Source organism: Leptodactylus fuscus, chromosome 1 (assembly GCF_031893055.1).
Source record: "Leptodactylus fuscus isolate aLepFus1 chromosome 1, aLepFus1.hap2, whole genome shotgun sequence".
In the NCBI taxonomy this organism is placed as follows: domain Eukaryota; kingdom Metazoa; phylum Chordata; class Amphibia; order Anura; family Leptodactylidae; genus Leptodactylus; species Leptodactylus fuscus.
This window is the reverse complement of record NC_134265.1, coordinates 127,849,669-127,868,382: the sequence shown is the minus strand read 5'-3', so window position 1 is coordinate 127,868,382 and position 18,714 is coordinate 127,849,669. Positions and strand designations below refer to the sequence as shown.

General features: G+C 41.8%; 1 protein-coding gene across 1 annotated transcript in view; it reads right to left on the bottom strand.

Moving 5' to 3' along the window:
* TEP1 (telomerase associated protein 1) overlaps positions 1-16,673 on the bottom strand; it is a 39,908-nt gene extending 23,235 nt beyond the window's left edge. Inside the window, exons 1-16 of the mRNA XM_075276675.1 lie at positions 16,604-16,673; positions 13,375-14,238; positions 13,162-13,290; positions 11,822-11,956; positions 11,526-11,687; positions 11,177-11,341; positions 10,830-10,901; positions 10,615-10,739; positions 10,005-10,162; positions 9,808-9,917; positions 9,628-9,718; positions 8,190-8,364; positions 7,907-8,108; positions 6,421-6,573; positions 3,787-3,873; positions 3,534-3,661 (exon numbers count right to left, since the gene is read on the bottom strand). Coding sequence (XP_075132776.1) covers positions 3,534-3,661; positions 3,787-3,873; positions 6,421-6,573; positions 7,907-8,108; positions 8,190-8,364; positions 9,628-9,718; positions 9,808-9,917; positions 10,005-10,162; positions 10,615-10,739; positions 10,830-10,901; positions 11,177-11,341; positions 11,526-11,687; positions 11,822-11,956; positions 13,162-13,290; positions 13,375-14,217 — 2,735 coding nt within the window. The 5' untranslated portion in view covers positions 14,218-14,238; positions 16,604-16,673. The remainder of the gene's footprint in view (positions 1-3,533; positions 3,662-3,786; positions 3,874-6,420; positions 6,574-7,906; positions 8,109-8,189; positions 8,365-9,627; positions 9,719-9,807; positions 9,918-10,004; positions 10,163-10,614; positions 10,740-10,829; positions 10,902-11,176; positions 11,342-11,525; positions 11,688-11,821; positions 11,957-13,161; positions 13,291-13,374; positions 14,239-16,603) is intronic.
* Positions 16,674-18,714: the final 2,041 nt, after the last annotated feature.

Below are 18,714 nucleotides of genomic sequence, written 5' to 3'. Positions count from 1 at the left end.
CTGCTTGACCCCTCACAATCTGGTTTCCGCGCTCTGCACTCTACTGAAACGACTCTCACAAAAGTCTCCAATGATCTCCTAATGGCTAAATCCAATGGTGACTTCTCTCTTCTTATTCTTCTGGACCTCTCTGCAGCTTTTGACACTGTTGACCATCAACTCCTCCTCACTATGCTCCGCTCAGTCGGCCTCATGGACACTGCGCTCTCCTGGTCCTCCTCTTATCTCTCAGACCGCACTTTCAGTGTATCATTTGCGGGCTCTGTTTCTTCCCCTCTTTCCCTTGCTGTAGGGATCGGTCCTAGGTCCCCTGCTCTTTTCTCTCTACACAGCCCCCATTGGACAAACTATTGCCAGATTTGGCTTCAGGTACCATCTTTATGCTGATGACACCCAATTATACACATCTTCCCGTGACATCACCCCTGCACTCATACAGAACACCAGCAACTGTCTCTCTGCTGTCTCAAATATCATGTCCTCGCTCTATCTGAAACTAAATCTCTCCAAGACTGAACTACTACTGTTTCCACCATCTAATAGATCTGTCCCTGATATATCCATTGTAGTCTCAGGCCTTACTATAACTCCTAGGCAGTAGGCCCGCTGCCTCGGGGTCATGTTTGATGCAGACCTTTCCTTGACCCCTCATGTTGAATCACTCGCACGTTCATGTCACCTCCACCTCAAAAACATCTCTAGAATACGCCCTTTCCTTACCAGAGATACATTAAAGACACTTATTATCTCTCTGATTCACTCTCGCCTTGACTACTGTAACTCCTTACTAATCGGTCTTCCCCTTACTAAACTCTCCCCTCTACAATCTATTCTGAATGCAGCGGCCAGGCTCATCTATCAGTCTAGACCAGGAGTAGGGAACCTTTGGCTCTCCAGCTGCTGTGAAACTACAACTCCCAGCATGCTCCATTCACTTCCATGGGAGTTCCCAGAACAGCAGAGCCAGTATGCATGCTGGGAGTTGTAGTTTTGAAACAGCTGGAGAGCCGTACGTTCCCTACCCCTGGTCTAGACGCTACAGTGATGCCTCTTGTCTTTGTCAGTCACTACACTGGCTGCCTATTCATTATAGAATAAAATATAAAATTATCACTCTCATCCACAAGGCTCTCCATAATGCCGCACTTCCATACATTTCCTCCCTCATCTCTGTCTACCACCCAACCCGTGTTCTCCGTTCACTCAATGACCTAACACTTACATCCTCTATTATCAGATCCTCCCACGCTCATATACAAGACTTCTCCCGAGTTGCACCACTCCTCTGGAATGCTCTACCCCGGACAATCAGATTAACTCCCAATTTCTACAGTTTCAAACGCAAACTAAAGACATCTTTTCAGATAAGCCTATCACAATGTCTAATGTAAACCCTTAACCCTCTTCTGTCCCCGCTCCCACATTTCCCCACATGATATGATGTCATCTCAGGATAACTTTATAGGTCCAAGCTCCATCCACATGTTACAGGACACGACTGTTGACGGCTCATAAAGTCTTATGTTTATGTAATGACAGTCACCTCTATTACAAAAGTGTCTGATCTCTGCATAAGCAATGCCGCCCCTGCTACCTCTTGTGTCACCCCTCTACTTCATAGATTGTAAACTCTTGCGAGCAGGGCCCTCAGTCCCATTGTGTGAATCGACTTTCTTTGTAATGTATCTTTCTGTCTGTATTTGAACCCTACAAATTGTACAGCGCTGCGGAATATGTTGGCGCTATATAAATAAAATTTATTATGATTATTATTATTACCTTTTATGTGGGGCAGTCATTGGAATAAACATTCTTTTATTCGATCAACCCAAGTAAGAGGTTTTAAAGAGGAACTTTCATATCATATCAGTAACAGAGGACATGATATTTAAAAAGTGGTTCTTTGCCTGAATTCAACACACTGTCTCTTTTGTGTTTTTTAGTTTCTTCTGTAACAGAGATGTCAGTGCTGCTAGTTTTGGCTACCAATTTCACTATACTGTCAGAGCGTTGGTCCTTACAGCCCAATTACTGAGCAGTGGAGAGCACCCACCAGACAGTACACCTGTATGGTCTAGTACTGTGAAGGGGGTTACTGTAATGGCTGGCACCTGACATATGGTGATAATGGCACCGATATATCTGTGAAACAGAGTAAGCTACAAAACAAAAGAAGAAGTGAACTGTATTGAGTGCAAGAACAGCATTCTAATGGTATGCCCCATGTTAGAGGACACAAAAGGTCCTCTTTAAATGGTATTTTCCATCTAAGTAAGTTGCTTAGATGGGAAAAAAGGCAATCTGTCTACAAATTTGGATGTTTCTGCCACTTCCCTTAAAATGAATAGTATGTGCGTGCACTGCCTGACCACTTCTACACATGGACTTGTTCTCTGGACCACTCAGAACCCCACTGATCTGAAAGTTATAACTTCTCCTACGGATAGAAGATAATTTTCCTAAATGAGAGTTTACTTTACCCACCTCCCATATTTCTTTGATTGGGATATCTGAATCCCCCATAGTCACAATGTGAGTGGTCCTTACTGTGGAGCATATATAACTGCTTCACTAATGAGGACTACATTACCCAGGTGCACCTTGCTCTGTGAACCTCCCAACTGACACACTGACCATTCCTTCATGCACTGCACATGCTGAATCTGTTAGGATGGCACATGCTCAACCTGGATGAGACTTGAGTACAGGATGTATCCAGTGACAGCACTACTCAAGTTGTGGTAGGGAAAAAGGCTTTTTCTAGACATATATATATATATATATATATATATATATATATATATATATATATATATATATATATATATATATATATTTGGAGGGGGTGTACATCTCACCCAGACTACTAAGGTGGGTATGATGAGAAAACTCCACAAGGAATGTTTGTTCTCAGCAGACAACATTCGTCTGCGGAGCATTTTGGTAAATGCTCAGTATTGGGCTGGATTTTTAGGAATGGCAGGTAGGTTGGTAGTGGGACCTGTCATTCCACCCCCCTCCAGTCCACACTTTAGGGATGTTCCGGCAGCGATTCAGCTGTTGAGAGTCTGCTGATCAAGAGAGCTTAAGAAGCCAGCTCTAGCAGCAGACTTTGGGCAGAGCTTGGCTGGAGAGGTCATATTTTTGGAGCTGTGTCCTGAGTGATTCAACTGTCTTTTGGATTTTTGTTATTCTAGGTGAGCTAACCTATTCTATGTTTAGTTAGAGCCTAGCCGGGCAGGTGTTTATTTTTGTATTGTTTCCTTTTGTTGCTGTACTACCTTTTTGAGTGAAAATAAACTCTACCTTTGTTTTTAGACTAAAGAATCTGGACTTTTGTGTCTATGCCACCCCACCTAGCAACCCCAGAGCCTGACAATATATATATATGTATATATAATACTTTCAACAGGCGACTGATATGTGTAGACATACAGGTTTAGGAACAGGGCTCTAAGACTCTACAGTTTAGAGACTGGAAAAAAACAAGCAAAGTGGAAAAAAAAAGAAAAAGGACAGATAAGCAAATGTACCGTTCAAAGCCATTAGGCAGCACAGTCACACAGAGGCAGTCGAGATTCACTGCTTGTCGATAATGCTTCAACACAGTCTTAAACTCTTCATTTAGAGGACTTTCTCCGAATATTAGCAGAGTATCTACCTGTGTAAATGAACACACCATTATATGGTGTACTTCCAGATATAGGAAATAGTACTTGACAGTGCAATTTAATCCAATATGGAAACTTTAAATCACGTCATCTTTTATAAGTATTTCCATCTTACCTTAGTGCGTTTCATAAGAAGTTCTGAGAGGTATTCTGCCAAGGGGTTTCTTTCTTCAAATGGCAGAACTGAAAGTTTTTGCATTTCCTTAAGAAAAAAAAAATTGATACTATGATTAGATAAATGAACAGAAACTTCACAAGAGATGTATGTACTTTCATGATGCCAGTACACATTTCATCCAAGTAATGATATGTATTAAAATGAATTTTAGCCTGCAATCGTTTCTGACGCTGAACTATAATACAAAATATTATAAGAGCAGAATGGGAACATTAAAGGGAGTCTGATCTCTGAGCATTTAGCATTTACTACATACTATGTATAGGAAAACTTATGACGGGGACGGTGGCTTTAAATAGTGTAAATGGAATTCTATGTATAATGTTAAGCATCATAGTTAGGGCCCTTTCACACCTGTTTTCTGTCCATGTAGAATCCATGACAAAAATAAAAATTAGATAATACACGCCATTTACACATCCTTTTTTTCATAGGCCAAGAGACACTTAAAAAAAAATAATAATAATAATAGAGATACGCACAATTTCCCCAATGTGGGACTATTAAAGGATTATCTTATCTCTTATCTTATCTTTTTTTTTCTCTTTTTCCTACTCATCTAAGGATAGGCCCTCAATATTAGGTAGTGAATAGCCCCTTTAAATAATTCCATTTAGGGGCTGCTGCAGCCACCAACAGATGAAGTTGAACAGATAAGAGGAAATATATGTTTCAGTAGGCTATGTAGAAATGTAAAAACTGTAATTTCACTCCTTACATTACAGTTAACTGAATATTTAGTTTATTTATATATATATATATATATATATATATAATTTTTTTTTTTTTTTTTTTTTTTTTTTTTTTTTAACTGTTCCTGCTACCAAACTAATTACTGTCTCTTTTTTCCCCAAATGTGAAGGTCTATACCAGAGTTAGCTATATCACTGAGATTCTGTCTTCCTATTTTACATCAGGGAAGACAGGCTTGCACAGTCCAGTGAGCGCCCTCTATTGGTTTGCAACACTGAGGCACCTGACTGCCTAATTACATCATGGAAGACAGATTTGCATATTCTTCCCATGGTCTATACCAGAGGCAGACAACCTTTTTTTTTCTTACAGTGTACCAATTTAAATAAAAAATCAAAGATGATGTACTTGGAGTGTCGTGCAATAATTGTAAGGCTCATGACCCCTATACTAAAGTCATATACCACAAACCATAACACAGAAGTGCTGCCACCAGATGTGTTTACTGCTATTTCCTGACACACTTGTTCTTTCCCATTAGAAGCAATGAAAGTGCATGTGCAGCCCTCAATTAGTGGTAAATGTATGTGTCCAGGAGCACTGTATAGCATACTTAGGCTGGTGAAACACTATGCATGTGGATACAGCTATAGCTGCATCCAGTCTTAGGTCACTGGAACTTTCACTTCGATGTGTTCGCATAGTGCTTTTTTTTTTTTTTTTTTTTGCACAAAACTGCATGAATTTTTATTGGAAAACTGCCTGCTTTATTGTTCAAAAACAAACCATTATACAGAATAATGTCCCATAGCAGCCCCTCCATACAGTATAGTATCCCAACAAATTTTCCAAAAGTTTCAAGTTCAGCCAAAGCCCAAATTTCGGGGGTTCACCACTTGTGAGCTATTCTTATACTCTGGGGTCTCTTCAGACCAAAGAGTATAATAAGTGAAGGGCCAGGAGAGAAGATAAACAAAAAACAATGCCACTCACCTCTCCTGTACTCCAGAGTAATTCCCTCTTCTCTTCTTTGTTTTATTTTTTCAAATGTTTGATCCCTTCTCCTGGCCCTCCACTTATTATAATCTGGATGCTGAAGAGACCCCAGAGAATAATAATAGCAGTTTCATTTCAGCTTGGGATGAACAAAGCTGCTGGGCGAGTGTACCCAAGTGCCGCCCCCTCAGAAACTCGGGCTGCCGTGCCAAAGAAATATGCCTTGTGTGTCATCACATCAAATCCGCTCCTTCCCCACCACTGAAACTACAAAGATGCTAGCCATGCCCTCATAATCTCCTGCTTAGATTACTGCAACACCCTTGTCCATGGCCTCTCATCAAATACTCTCGCTCCCTCCAGTCCACCATAAACTGTGCCGCTCGATTTATACACTTTTCTCCCCATTCTTCATCCGCCGCTCCCCTCTGCCAGTCCCTTCACTTGGCTACCTGTTGCCCAGCAAATAGAGTTCAAAATACTAACAAGAACATACAAAGCCATCCATAACCTGTCCCCTCCATATATCTCTGACCTAATCTCCCGCTACCTGCCCACATGTAACCTCAGATCCTCCAACAACCTCCTGCTCTGCTCTCATCCGCTCCTCACACAACCGTCTCCAAGATTTCTCTTGTGCATCCCCCATACTCTGGAACTCCTTACCAAGACACATAAGACTGAGCCCCACAATCACAGGCTTCAAGAAGGCCCTGAAGACTCACCTATTCATGAAGGCCTACAACCTCCAATAACACTACTATCACTATATAAATAATAATGCCTGCAGGGGTTTGAAGACCCCTGGTCTATACAATGTAGACTATAAAAGATTGAAAATGTTGCTACATACTCTGTATGATCTAATCCGTCTTGTTTTACCTCAGCTTGTTGTTTAATCTCGCTCACACGTTGAAGAAGGGTACTTGTGGAGTGGTCTGCCAAAGCATTATGGTTTTCATTATACAGAATAAGCTGAGCGTTTTCTGCTGTGTCCGTAACCATGAGGCTCAACAGTAAACCCACGTCCAAGAGCTATGAAGAGGAAAATACATGGAAAGCCATCAGTCTTCTTTGACTAAAGCAAAAGTACAAGCATCAATATAAGCATCAATATATTGAATTACGTATCACAGTAGTATTTTTGTCCCATGACAGTACTATTCACAATAGAAGGCCTAACTATTTGCTCAGAGGCAACTTGTAACCAACTGCACAGATCATGGTAGGCAGTAGTGTAACTAAACTCTTGTGGGCCACGATGTAATCTTTTGTCCGAATTGTCAACGAATTGTTGATAGTGATGGTTATGGGTGCTAACGAGTTTAATCAACCTTAGGGTATGTTCACACGGAGTTTTTTTGCAAGCTGAAAAAATCTGCTTCAGGAATTAGGACATGGGTTTTTGATGCGTTTTTTTACAAGGCGTTTTTTTGGAATGTTTTTTTAAGAGTTTTTAGTTTTTGGTTTTTTTTGCTCCAGCACAGTGTACGAACCTGGAAACTTGAAACCGCTAGCGGTTTTTGAAGTGGTTTTTGCAAAAAATGCCAAAAAAAACAAAACGCATCACAGTGAGCCATGCTCCCAAGGGCCTATCCAAGTGCACCAAATGCCTCATTTCCATAAGACTTCAAAGTTGTTTTTTTCCCACATCCATAAAGGTGACCTATATAACAAAGGATTGTTTATCACTGTATTGTGCTCTGTAATGCAAATATAGCAGCTGAATATGCTTGGGGAGCTGATAGACTCCCTTTAAGAAGGGTAAACCAAGTGGACCTTTTACCACCTCCATCAACTCTAGTTCTTATCACCTATTAATAGGCACTGCCCCATTGATTCCAGTGTAGATAAAAAAAATTTCTGTAGTTCCCACGATTCAGAGGAGGACAGCATCAGCACTCAGAATTACATCCCATTGCCTGTTGTAGGATGACACCACCAACCTGACAGCGCAGAGCCTAAACAGCATATAGCGCCAAGGGCGCTTTTTCTCAAGCCTCACATGAACCCACATGCCCTTGCTTTTTCATGCACTTGCCTCTCTCCCACACTGCAGCAGTTTGTTTTTATATGGGCATATTGCAATAAAGACGCAACTTTTTTAGAACTCGTTGTTTGACGAGTGCCCCCTTCTTTCTCTATTGCTTATTTTTTGTGGATATTTCATTTGTATATACACCACCTGGTCAAACAGTTCACTTAACCATCCTCCTAGCGCATATCTAGTCCACGTTTACAGAGTAGGCTGGAGCAGTGCCACCTAGTGTTTCTTTTTTGTATTGTAAATTAAGGTGTGTTTATATCTTACAGAGGTTGGTTCTCATCTCCAATAACTGGCATCACTAGTAATAGTTATATAACTTACTGAAGGTTCTTCTCCTCTCCTTTCACTGCTAATAGCTAGTTCTTTGGCTCCATGGCATGGTGTGTACATTGAGCCACCCACACACATAAGAATAACTGTACGTCCAGGTATTGGTGGGATATTGTGACGTGCTGATATCCGGATGGCTTCCTCCAGTGACTTCTTATACTTCTCCACAATATCTTTATTAAATTTTATTGTCCTAAAGATAAACAATAAAAAAGTAATATCCAGAAAGCCAATCCATGTTTACGCCCTAGTCATTTGATGTAAATCCCCTTACCTGGCTTTCCTCAGAGCTTCTTTCTCTCTTTTAAGAAGACGATGGACAACTGGAAAAGCCAAACAAGCTCTCAGTTCAGTCCGAGAGAAACGAGTATTTTTAAGCTGAGGGATATTTTTCTTTTCCCTACGAAAGATTCGTTGCAGAAGGATACTATTGGAAGGGAATGGTTCATCTGGGGAAAAAGAGGAGGGGAAAAAAAAGTTCAGATATTACCACGTAGCAAAACATCAGATATTTAACTTACACTTATGAACTTATACTCTATAGAATATTATAGCAATGAGGTCTTGTCTACCTGATGTTAGATGAAAATGTTTCACTATAGGATGGAGATCGGCAAGCTAGCGCACTTTGGCCACAATAACTCACGGTTACTAACGCGTTTCTTGCAGGATGCAGCCAGGCCATGTTAAGGTGGTTACTTTAATTTCTAGGACTAGTGTACGTATATAGGTGCTGGGCAACCCGCCTGATGTAAACTTATGGGAGTTATGAACAGGCTGTAAGCCAGCATCATGTGTTACACATTATCATGTAACTGGCTATAAGCCTTATCTGTGTGCATTTGGAATACTAGGTATCTACCCATTTGTAGATTGGAGTTGTGGGAGTGGCTGTATTTGGGCATTTTTGGGGAATTTAGCGCACTACACCTTTCCTCACTCTATATCCAATTTAAAAAAGTCTATGCTATTAGAAATTTTTGACAGGAGCATAAATGTGATGCTATTAAACATATACAGATGTAGCAAAGGTTAATTTTTTATTTTTTTTTTAATGTAGATTATGAGCCCCATATAAGGGCTCACAATCTACATTTTTCCCTATCAGTATGTCTTTGAAGTATGGGAGGAAATCCATGCAAACACAAACTCATCACAGATTTTGTCCTTGGCAGGATTCGAACCCAGGACTCCAGCACTGCAAGGCTGCAGAGCTAACCACTGACCCACTGTGTTGCCTTGTAGCAAAGGTTAACTTGACCCATAATGTGTTAAGCACTGGCACAGAATGTTAGCTCAACTCTTTCAATGGCTTTTGTTGTCTTCTGAGAGAGGAGATAATACTACAAAAAGTCAAGTTAAATTGTGCCACAACTGTGTATGAGATGCTAATAGAAACGTTGCATATAAACAGATAGGGAAATAATGTTTTTTGATATACAATGCATAAAAAGGTCACAATTTTCTTGATTAAATTGTCGTTTTGGGCAAAAATAATTGCGACTTTCACTTCTTCAATGACTTCACCACTTCTGCATGGTAAGGGCAGGCATCATCCTCATAAAGGAAGCCAACCCTCCTCCAGTGGCTCCTCAAATCTTGGGCATGCAGTATATGTGACGCAAATAGAAATCCATTTGTACTGCACAAAAAGAAAGAGATGTGGATCACCTTTTACATACCAATCCGCATATATTACAAAGAAAACTGACCTGCTTTATTTAGCTGATACTCCAGATTCTGAATGACTTTATAAGCAGAAAGAAAGCGGAATGGGAAAAGCCGGCTTTTGATGACCGCATTCTACAAAAAAAGTAGATATCAAATAATAGTAATGATCATAGACACATCAAACAAACAGAATTCAGTCACAATGAAAAAAAATCTCATACCTGGTTGGACAAATGTGCATTCACTTCCTTGTGATGTTTTTCACTAATGCCTGCTCTGATCATATTCCTCAGATTCCTTAATAATGCCATAAAAGGTACTTTACGATTGTCTGTGAAATAATAAAAAAATATGGACAATACATTAGTATAACAACACTTTGTGAGCATCAGTGAATCCTTTGCTTGTTGTTACTCACCAAGCAAATGCTCCCATACAGGGCCTGTGTTCCCTTTCTGACTCAGCTCCCTCTCCCATGTTTCAGGTTGCATTAATTTCATTCTCTGGCCCGATAGATGGGACTGCCAAGGACCTTCAAGACCACTTCGGGAAAAGGAATTGAGGTCTTTAGGATACCTGTATGAAAACCAGTAACAATATAATACCTGTAATATCTGTTACATATACAAACAGCACAAAGGATAAGGATAATCATACAGAACTGTCTGCCAAATACTAATCCTGCTAATAGCTAACTCACACGAACCCCTATACACATGTATGCTTGGCTTAGCTGAGCATACAAGTGCTCTGAATGGGGACAAAGTCAAATACTTATCTTCCCTGATAACCAAAGGCTTATCTTCCCTGATAACCAAACCATGTTGCTATCAGTCCTTTTCCCCAATATCTACTGTTGGGGAAAATTAGGACATATCAATACACATTAAATGGTCAGCTAACTTTTCTCATGTGTACAGCCAGCTCAAGACAAAAAAAAAGGTCAAAATCAGTAGAAAAATGAAGAAAAAGAAATATTGAGAGCGATAAATTAGAAAAGAAAGATGAACATGGGGAGACATATTGACCTGCACCCAAGCAGACTCATGACGTGCTTAGCTGGCTTAGAGATATGTAATCTCTGAATTAGACTTTTCATGGAGAACTTGTCTTTAGCCTTTGTTCCAGCTCTAGCAGAAGTGGAAGGTTCAGGCTGTAAGAAGATAATGAGAACAAAATATATCACAATAGAAACAAGTTTGGGACTAGTATGATAAAATCTCTGTACAGTGGAAGAACTCACCTGCTTGTCTAGAAGTTTAAATAAAGCCTCTAGTTTTCGCAAATTTCTACCACATCTTAAAACTCCGGAATTCTAAAATTAGAAATACCGTAATACAATGTAAAGAGGAAGGCAGTTTATCAATGTATTCATGCATGAACTCTTTTATATTCACTTATTTCCCAAATGCCAGTAACCCTACCAATTATTAGAATGAAGGATAAGGAGCAGGAAAAGAAACATTGGGCATCAATTAATCACACATCTACATCAGAAAACTGGCATAGAAGTGTCAATGAATTCCCCTCTTATGTGAACAGAGTCCAAGACAAAGCGTATAAGTAAAAACTTTGATAAAACACTCTTACACCAGTTTTTCTTTCCTTCTTTTTCTGGGAGGCATGTTTCCCACGTTGTTTACGGGTATTGTATTTTGCCAGCTGATATTCACTAAACTCTTGGAACTTGAGAGTCAAGGCTCTACGAAGGCAAGAAGGCAGCGGGGCCAATTTATCTCCTTTCCCTGCTAGACTCTGTAAAAAGTAAAAACATATCTATCCAAGAGGCAGTCATGATAGATAGACAGATAGACAGACAGACAGACAGACAGACAGACAGACAGACAGACAGACAGACAGACAGACAGATAGATAGATAGATAGATAGATAGATAGATAGATAGAATAATCTAATATTCTAAGTGTTTTAAAATCAAACCTGGTACATCCGTGGTACGTCCATCCAATCACTTGGTAGCTGTACAGAAGAGCACAGGTATCTACGCAGGTGTGGTTGACAGGTAGGCAGAAGAGCAGATAAGGCGAGAAGGAAATTTGCAGTAGTACGTATATTGAGCTCTTGTCGTGTATAAAGAGCAACCTGCAGAGATAAAATTAATATCATGTGAGCTAGAAAATAAATGGTCAGCACCATGATAATATTGCTTCCCTGCAATTTCTCACCATAATCGGTATTGATGGTGTAAAACTACAAACTAATCAAAATCTTCTCACCTTCAATATAAATTCTGCATCAAATAATGCAATATCTTCACACAAAGCCTTAATATCAGCCCGGGTAATGTCTGATGAATCGGTGAACTTGGGTGAATTCACGAGTGAGCAACACACAGCAGAAATTAAAGCCATCTGTAATAGATAAAGTAAAGGATATAGCTAAACATGCAGCCAAATACAAATGAAGTATCACTTACATACAGTAGCATACTGAATAACTCTGCATTGTAACAGCTTCATATAGTTATCCTATCATACATAGAGTAGCTTGACAATTCTGTGCCTACTCATTTTCAATATCTTCATAGCGGTCAGTGCTCTCCTGCTACCTTTTACCATAGCATGAGATAAAAGGGTCATCTCATGAAGATAAGATCTGACTACCTGCCCTATTAGTCCATATGGACATTATAAAGTATGTATTTCCACTTGTGTCCTTCCTCTAAGAGCAAAAGCGGAGAGGTGCACTGTACAACTTGCTTGCGTTAAGGCAGACTCAAGCCATCCTTGACTATATATAGTGACTATATATTACACTTTCTCCGCAATGACTACTGCAGGGAAAATGCCAGGATGGCTGAAAATACTCATAGGGTGCATTCACACGGAGTAACATGCCGTGTGACCTGGCACGTATACACCGTGTGAGATTTTGAGCGCCGTATATGCTCCCATTGATTTCAATGGGAGCTTGGATTGTATACGCCGCGTATAACGCGGCGTATACGAGACTAACTCCCATTGAAATCAATGGGAGCAAATACGGCGCTCAAAATCTCACACGGCGTATACGTGCCAGGTCACACGGCACGTTACTCCGTGTGAATGCACCCTTAGAGAAATAAGTGGTTTGCCCCAGATCCCACATTCTGAAAGGAGTTAACTCTGGTAAGACAACCCCTCTGAAAGAGGAGAGTCTGGCTTTCTACCACTAGGGCAAATTTGTTATCTTTCTGAATTATACAATCACCATTGAACTCAATAACAGTAAGATACTAAGCTCCACCTAGTAGAGGTGGCAAGTAACAAGGTCTTAGGGTGAATTCACACGGAGGAAAGTGCCGCGTGATGTGGCACATAGACGCTGCGTGAGCTTTTGCGGGCCGTATACGCTCCCATTGATTTCAATGGGAGCCGGCATCGTATACGCGGCGCTATTTTGCGGCCGTGATTTTGCCACATCACGCGACACTTTACTCCGTGTGAACTCACCCTTATAGTGGTGTGTGCTGAGAAACAGGGGCGTAAAGGTTTGTAACAGAAATATATAGCCCCAACCTTCATAAAAATATAATATGAAATAAAAACTACTGGGTTTACTGAAATAGCTCACAAACCTTCTTCTGCTTTTGCAGGTTGTCTGATTTTTCCATATCAAGACTATCAGGTCCTTTCTCTATAGTATTCACTTGTTCTTGGGCAAGGCATTCACTTTCAGATTGGGATGAGTCATCTACCATCATAAACTGTGAAGTAAAAGCACATGATTTATAAGCTTTTCATGCTATCAGCTTCTTTATATCATTTCATGCTTCTATCTTTTACTGTACCTCACATGGTGACATAGACGTTTCACTGCACGGCTCCTCTTGTTCAAGAGATACAGGTGAAAGTGTGTTATCTTGTATGTCATCTTCCAGCTCTTCTGTCTCATCAGCTATCACAGTGGGTTGTGGATCTGAAGTTATCCTACCATGAATGGTGGCATCAAAGCTCCTGCTACACTCGTCTTGTAGAGTCAAAGCAGGTAACCCAGTATCACTTGAGTAATGCAGAGAAGGATTAGAATTTTTCTCCTTAGGAACCAAAATAGAATTAGGCTTTATGGTGACTTTCGATGGTAAAGGGGACACTGATATTTCAATCTGCCTAGCGCACAATGGAAGATTTGAGGTATCAAGCTGAATAGCAGAAGAATTAGGTTTTACAGACAAGGAAGACAGAGAGCTTACTGCATACTTGGGGGACAATAACACATTGGAGGTGAGGGCAGAACATGAAGCCTCAGATGTTAGACAACTATTTGTAGTCAGTAAAGTTTTAGATGCAGATGATGAGCTTAGTAGGCCCGAAAATGATGTAGATAAAGATTTCTTGTCAAGAGAAGTCATAGAAGAGCCATCATTCAGAATAGAGTTAGCAGTGGAAGACAGCTTTGATGATGACAAGGATTGAGAGGACATCACCGGACCACTTGCTAAAATAGAATTGGTAGTCAGAAGAGAGCCAAGAGGTTCCTTCTCCCAGGATGGCTCAAGCAATTCATTTTTAGGTACGCTTAGTTTCATCTTTAATTGGTTATCTGTACTCAGCCGATCAGAACCAGGCAAAGTTATAGCAAGTCTTCGTCGAGGTAGAGATATCTGCCTTGCCCCACGGTCAGAGGATGGCATAGCGGGATTCTCAACCTAAAACTATAATACAACAGTTATATCAGTTAACAATATTGAAATGTGACAAATATGGTAATCAATGCATTTATGGATCACTTAGATATGAATTCCCACAAAAAACACATTTCATAGAAAAATATTCTGCACAGTATCATGGTCTCTAGCCTAGTTGTATATGTCACTAGAAAAAGCACAGTGAAATTCCCCTTCCCCTACTACTGTTTCAGCACTGTTGCCACTAGATATGTCTTAGTTTAAGTTCACACGGAGATTTTTGGTCAGGATTTTGAGGCCGTATCCGCCTCAAAATCCTGACCAAAAAGACGGCTCCCATTGAAATCAATGGGAGCAGCTCAGGTCTTTTTTCTGGGAGCCGTTACTTCTGGCTCCCGGAAAAAAGAAGCGAGATGCTCATTCTTCAGGCCATTTCGCCTTGCGATTTGGCCTGAAGACACACCCTCCTACGGACTAGGCCCATGTAAGATTTAGCTGTCCGCTTGAAAAATCGGACATCTTTGTGAACGGACACTTAAGGACAGACACGGACTGTAACGAACGCACATGATGTCCCATTTAAATCAATGCAAAATGTAACAGACACAGCTAGTGTCCGATGCTAATGTCCGCGCAATTTTGTGTGGACATTAGCATCAGACACTAGCTGTCGGACACCGACGCTAGTGTGAACGCCCCCTTATTCTGTTTTTCTCCTTTTATTCTAAAATTGTTTTGCTTGTTTGTTTAATCTCCCTCATAATACAGTGATCCCTTTAGGTATAAATTTGTTAAATGTAATGGTACTTTCTGTTTGTTCTTAGAATCCAATACCTTTTTGAAGTGCATTTGCATCTGACTTCTGGGAGCAGTAGTGCACCTTAGATTTCTATTGGATCCTGATTCTGAATACAGTAGTTGGGGTGCAATTTATACTCAATTTACACCCTGAACGAAGGGTTAGAGCAAGATTGAGTGAGTGGAGTGAATTGACCCCTCACAACCGCACCCATGTCACATGCTAGGACGGTCCATACATGACAAATCCATAGTTTTTTGTGTGTACAATCAGTTGATATGTCATGTTATACGTCTTCATTACTAAAACAGACTCAGGGCATCCCTGTTATGTTTGCCAACTCCTTCCACATTTTCATTACCTAATCCCAAAGTTACTGTCCCTTCTTCCACTCTCCACTTTCTCAACGATAGCAGCAAACTAAATTCTGTGTAATGCTCCTCAGGAAGAGAGGAGTAAGCTGGAGGGAGGAGAAAGGGAATCTAGTGACCAAGTGCCATGCGCTCAGACAGGATTTCAGTGGAAAATGAGGCAGTGGACAGACCACTCTGTATGAAGGGATAGCGCAAAAAAATCCAGGACTGGCTCAATGAATTAGATGGGGTCAAGAGGTCAACTCTTAAAGTACATTTACATATAGGAGTATATATATATAATTTTTTTTTTTTTTTTCAACTTAAAAGTCATTTCTATACACCTGAATACACCTTCCACGGTCCTTTTTTCTGGCCTGGATAATCGGGCCGCACACTAATGTAATACACGGACACGTGCGTGGACCAACAGGAGGGGCCTAACAACATAAATCATGACTCCTGAGCTATACGAGAGACAGGACAAGCCATTGCAGAGCTGCAGACACCTTTGTTTTCTCTCAAGGCTTCAGTATAGGGGCCACTAAGGGGACATTCTACTGTGTAAGGACTGCTGAGGGGGCACTAATGGGTTATTATAGTTTGTGGATCAAGGGGTTGTTATAGAGCAGGGGTAGGGAACGTACGGCTCTCCAGCTGTTGCAAAACTACAACTCCCAGCATGCACACTTGCTCTGCTGTTCTTGGAACTCCCATGGAAGTAAATGGAGCATGTTGGGAGTTGTAGTTTCACAGCAGCTAGAGAGCCGAAGGTTCCCTACCCCTGTTATAGAGTAAGGGGGGCATTATACTGTGTGGAGATGCTCAGGGAGATCTGGATGTGTGTGTGGGGAAGGGTATGAATATACCCCAAGGGTAACCCATGATTGCATTATTGAGCCACTATAGGAGGGGGTACTGCGAATGGCTCAGGATTTTGCTGAGTAGCAAATACAGCCCTGAACTCTTTCCATATACTACACCAAGTACGTGCGTGGGAATATCGCATGCATATCCCAGTATGTGCCAGCTCACTAACTGCACCGTCATCGCCCGTGTAATCACAGTCTTACCACTAGAGGGCACCACGATTCGCCAGCCTGCAGCTATACTGAAAGTTCAGAATAGAAGTGGGTGGGCGGTGTGAAGTAACAGGTCCCCCCATGAGGTCGGTGGTCAGCACAGTACTGCCACGTCTACTCTGTGGTCACTCACTGTAATAGCAAGGAGCGGACGTTACCTAATAGCTGTATGACAGACCCTTGCTCCGGCAGCACCGCGCACACACAGCTGACCCGAGCCGTCCTCGTCACTCGCTATTTCCTGCTTCCTGCTTTTCTCACAACCAATCTGTGTATAATACGCGACTCGGAGCAGAGTCAGCTTTCTCTGTGGTGTTGGCTGCTCATGTGTACAGACAGAACACAATCCCCTGCCATTCAGTATGGCGCTTTTCACTACTGATACAGATTATGGGCCTTATACTGATCAATGTCTGGCCATAGAAACTATCCGCATATTATGGAGCCGGTCCGATTCTTGTCTGTATTTGTGGCACGGACTCAGTAATGCCTCACAGGTGCACATGCGTGGTCGGGTTTCCGTTTGTGGAGTCTGCTTAGGAACTTCTTCCCAAGCGGAAATCTATACACATAAAAAAGCAGTTACCTTACCCCTCATTCACAAAAAATTGCATTATGTCCTACCCTTGTGTCCCACAAAATCTGATCCATTTTTATTTAACATTGATTCTATGTAAACCGATAGTGCACAGGTTTCAACCATTTTGAGAATGAGTTCTTTAAAGGATTCTACCATTAAAACCCTTTTTTTTTTGTGGATAAGATGTCGTAATAGCCTTTAGAAAGGCTATTTGTCTCTTACCTTTAGACGTGGTCTCCACCGCCCCGTTCCTTAGAAATACCGTTTTTTACCGGTATGCAAATGAGTTCTCTCGCAGCGATGGAGGCGGGCCCCAGCGCTCAAACAGCAATGAGGGTATCCCCACCACTGCCAGAGAATTGTCTCCAGCGCCGCCTCCTTCTTCGTCTGCAGCGTCATCTTCAATGACTTCTGCCGGTGCAGGCTCGTAACTTCTAGGTGTCAGGCCTTAAGCAGAGCAGACTTCGCAGGCGCACAGGCCATGGGTAAATGGCCGCTAACAATACTGTGCAAGCAGTCATTTTCCCGTGGCTTGTACGCCTGCGCAGTCTGCTCTGATCAAGGCCCGACGCCTAGAAGTTACGAGCCTGCGCCGGAAGAAGACGATGAAGATGACACTGCGGACGAAGAAGGAGGCGGCGCTGGAGACACTTCTCTGGCAGCGGTAGGGACGCCCCCATCGCTGTGTGAGTGCTGGGGCCCGCCCCCATTGCTGCGAGAAAACTAGTTTGCATACTGGTAAAAAACGGTATTTCTAAGGAACGGCGCAGCGGAGACCACGTCTAAAGGTAAGAGACGAATAGCCTTTCTAAAGACTATTCCGACGTCTTATCCACAAAAAAAAGGTTTTAATGGTAGAATCCCTTTAAGCTCTACAGGATATGTATGCGTGCGGTGTTAAGCTCAGTTGAGCGACAAAATCCGCCCTAGGGCTTACTTGCTATCTCCCTGTATTGTGCCGCTGGTGGGATGACAGGGTATGGATGATTATGTAGATAATCTGTTTTCCCTTAGTCCCAACAGTGACACAAGGCTTCCCTCCCTATGTTTTGCAATATATTGGTTTTATATTATACTCTTGTACTTTCATGTGGAGGGATGGTCTGTGTGCCCTCTTATAGGGTCTAGTCATGTGTATTTAATTTGGCTGATTAAAAATTCTGCCTGACCTACCAGCACACAGGGGCAGAAAATATCCCGTATTGTGCCACTGTTGGGACTAAGGGAAAACAGATTATACTGTAAGCCGATAGCTGGTCAGGTAATGGAGGGGTGCACATCTCAGGGCTCGTTCACATCTGCGCCCGGTCTCCATTCTGCAGGTTTCTGTTTCCTGCACAAAACTGAGCAGGAGATGGAAACCTGCAGGACTCTTTCAAACCCATTCATTTGAATGGGTTTGAAAGATGTACGGCGGTGAGCGTTTTATGCTCTCCGCCGCGAAAACGTTTTTTTTAACCGGACAGAGAGTCGGACATGCAGTACTCTGTGTCCGGTTTAAAAAAAAACGGTTTTGCGGCAGAGAGCATAAAACGCTCACGGGCACACACGGCCGGACCCGGTCTGACAGCTTTCCGTCTTCTGCATGCAGAAGATGGAAAGCTCAGAACGTACTCCGGGCGCTAGTGTGAACCTAGCATCACCCAGACTACTAAGGTGGGTGAGATGAGAAAACTCCAGAAGGAATGT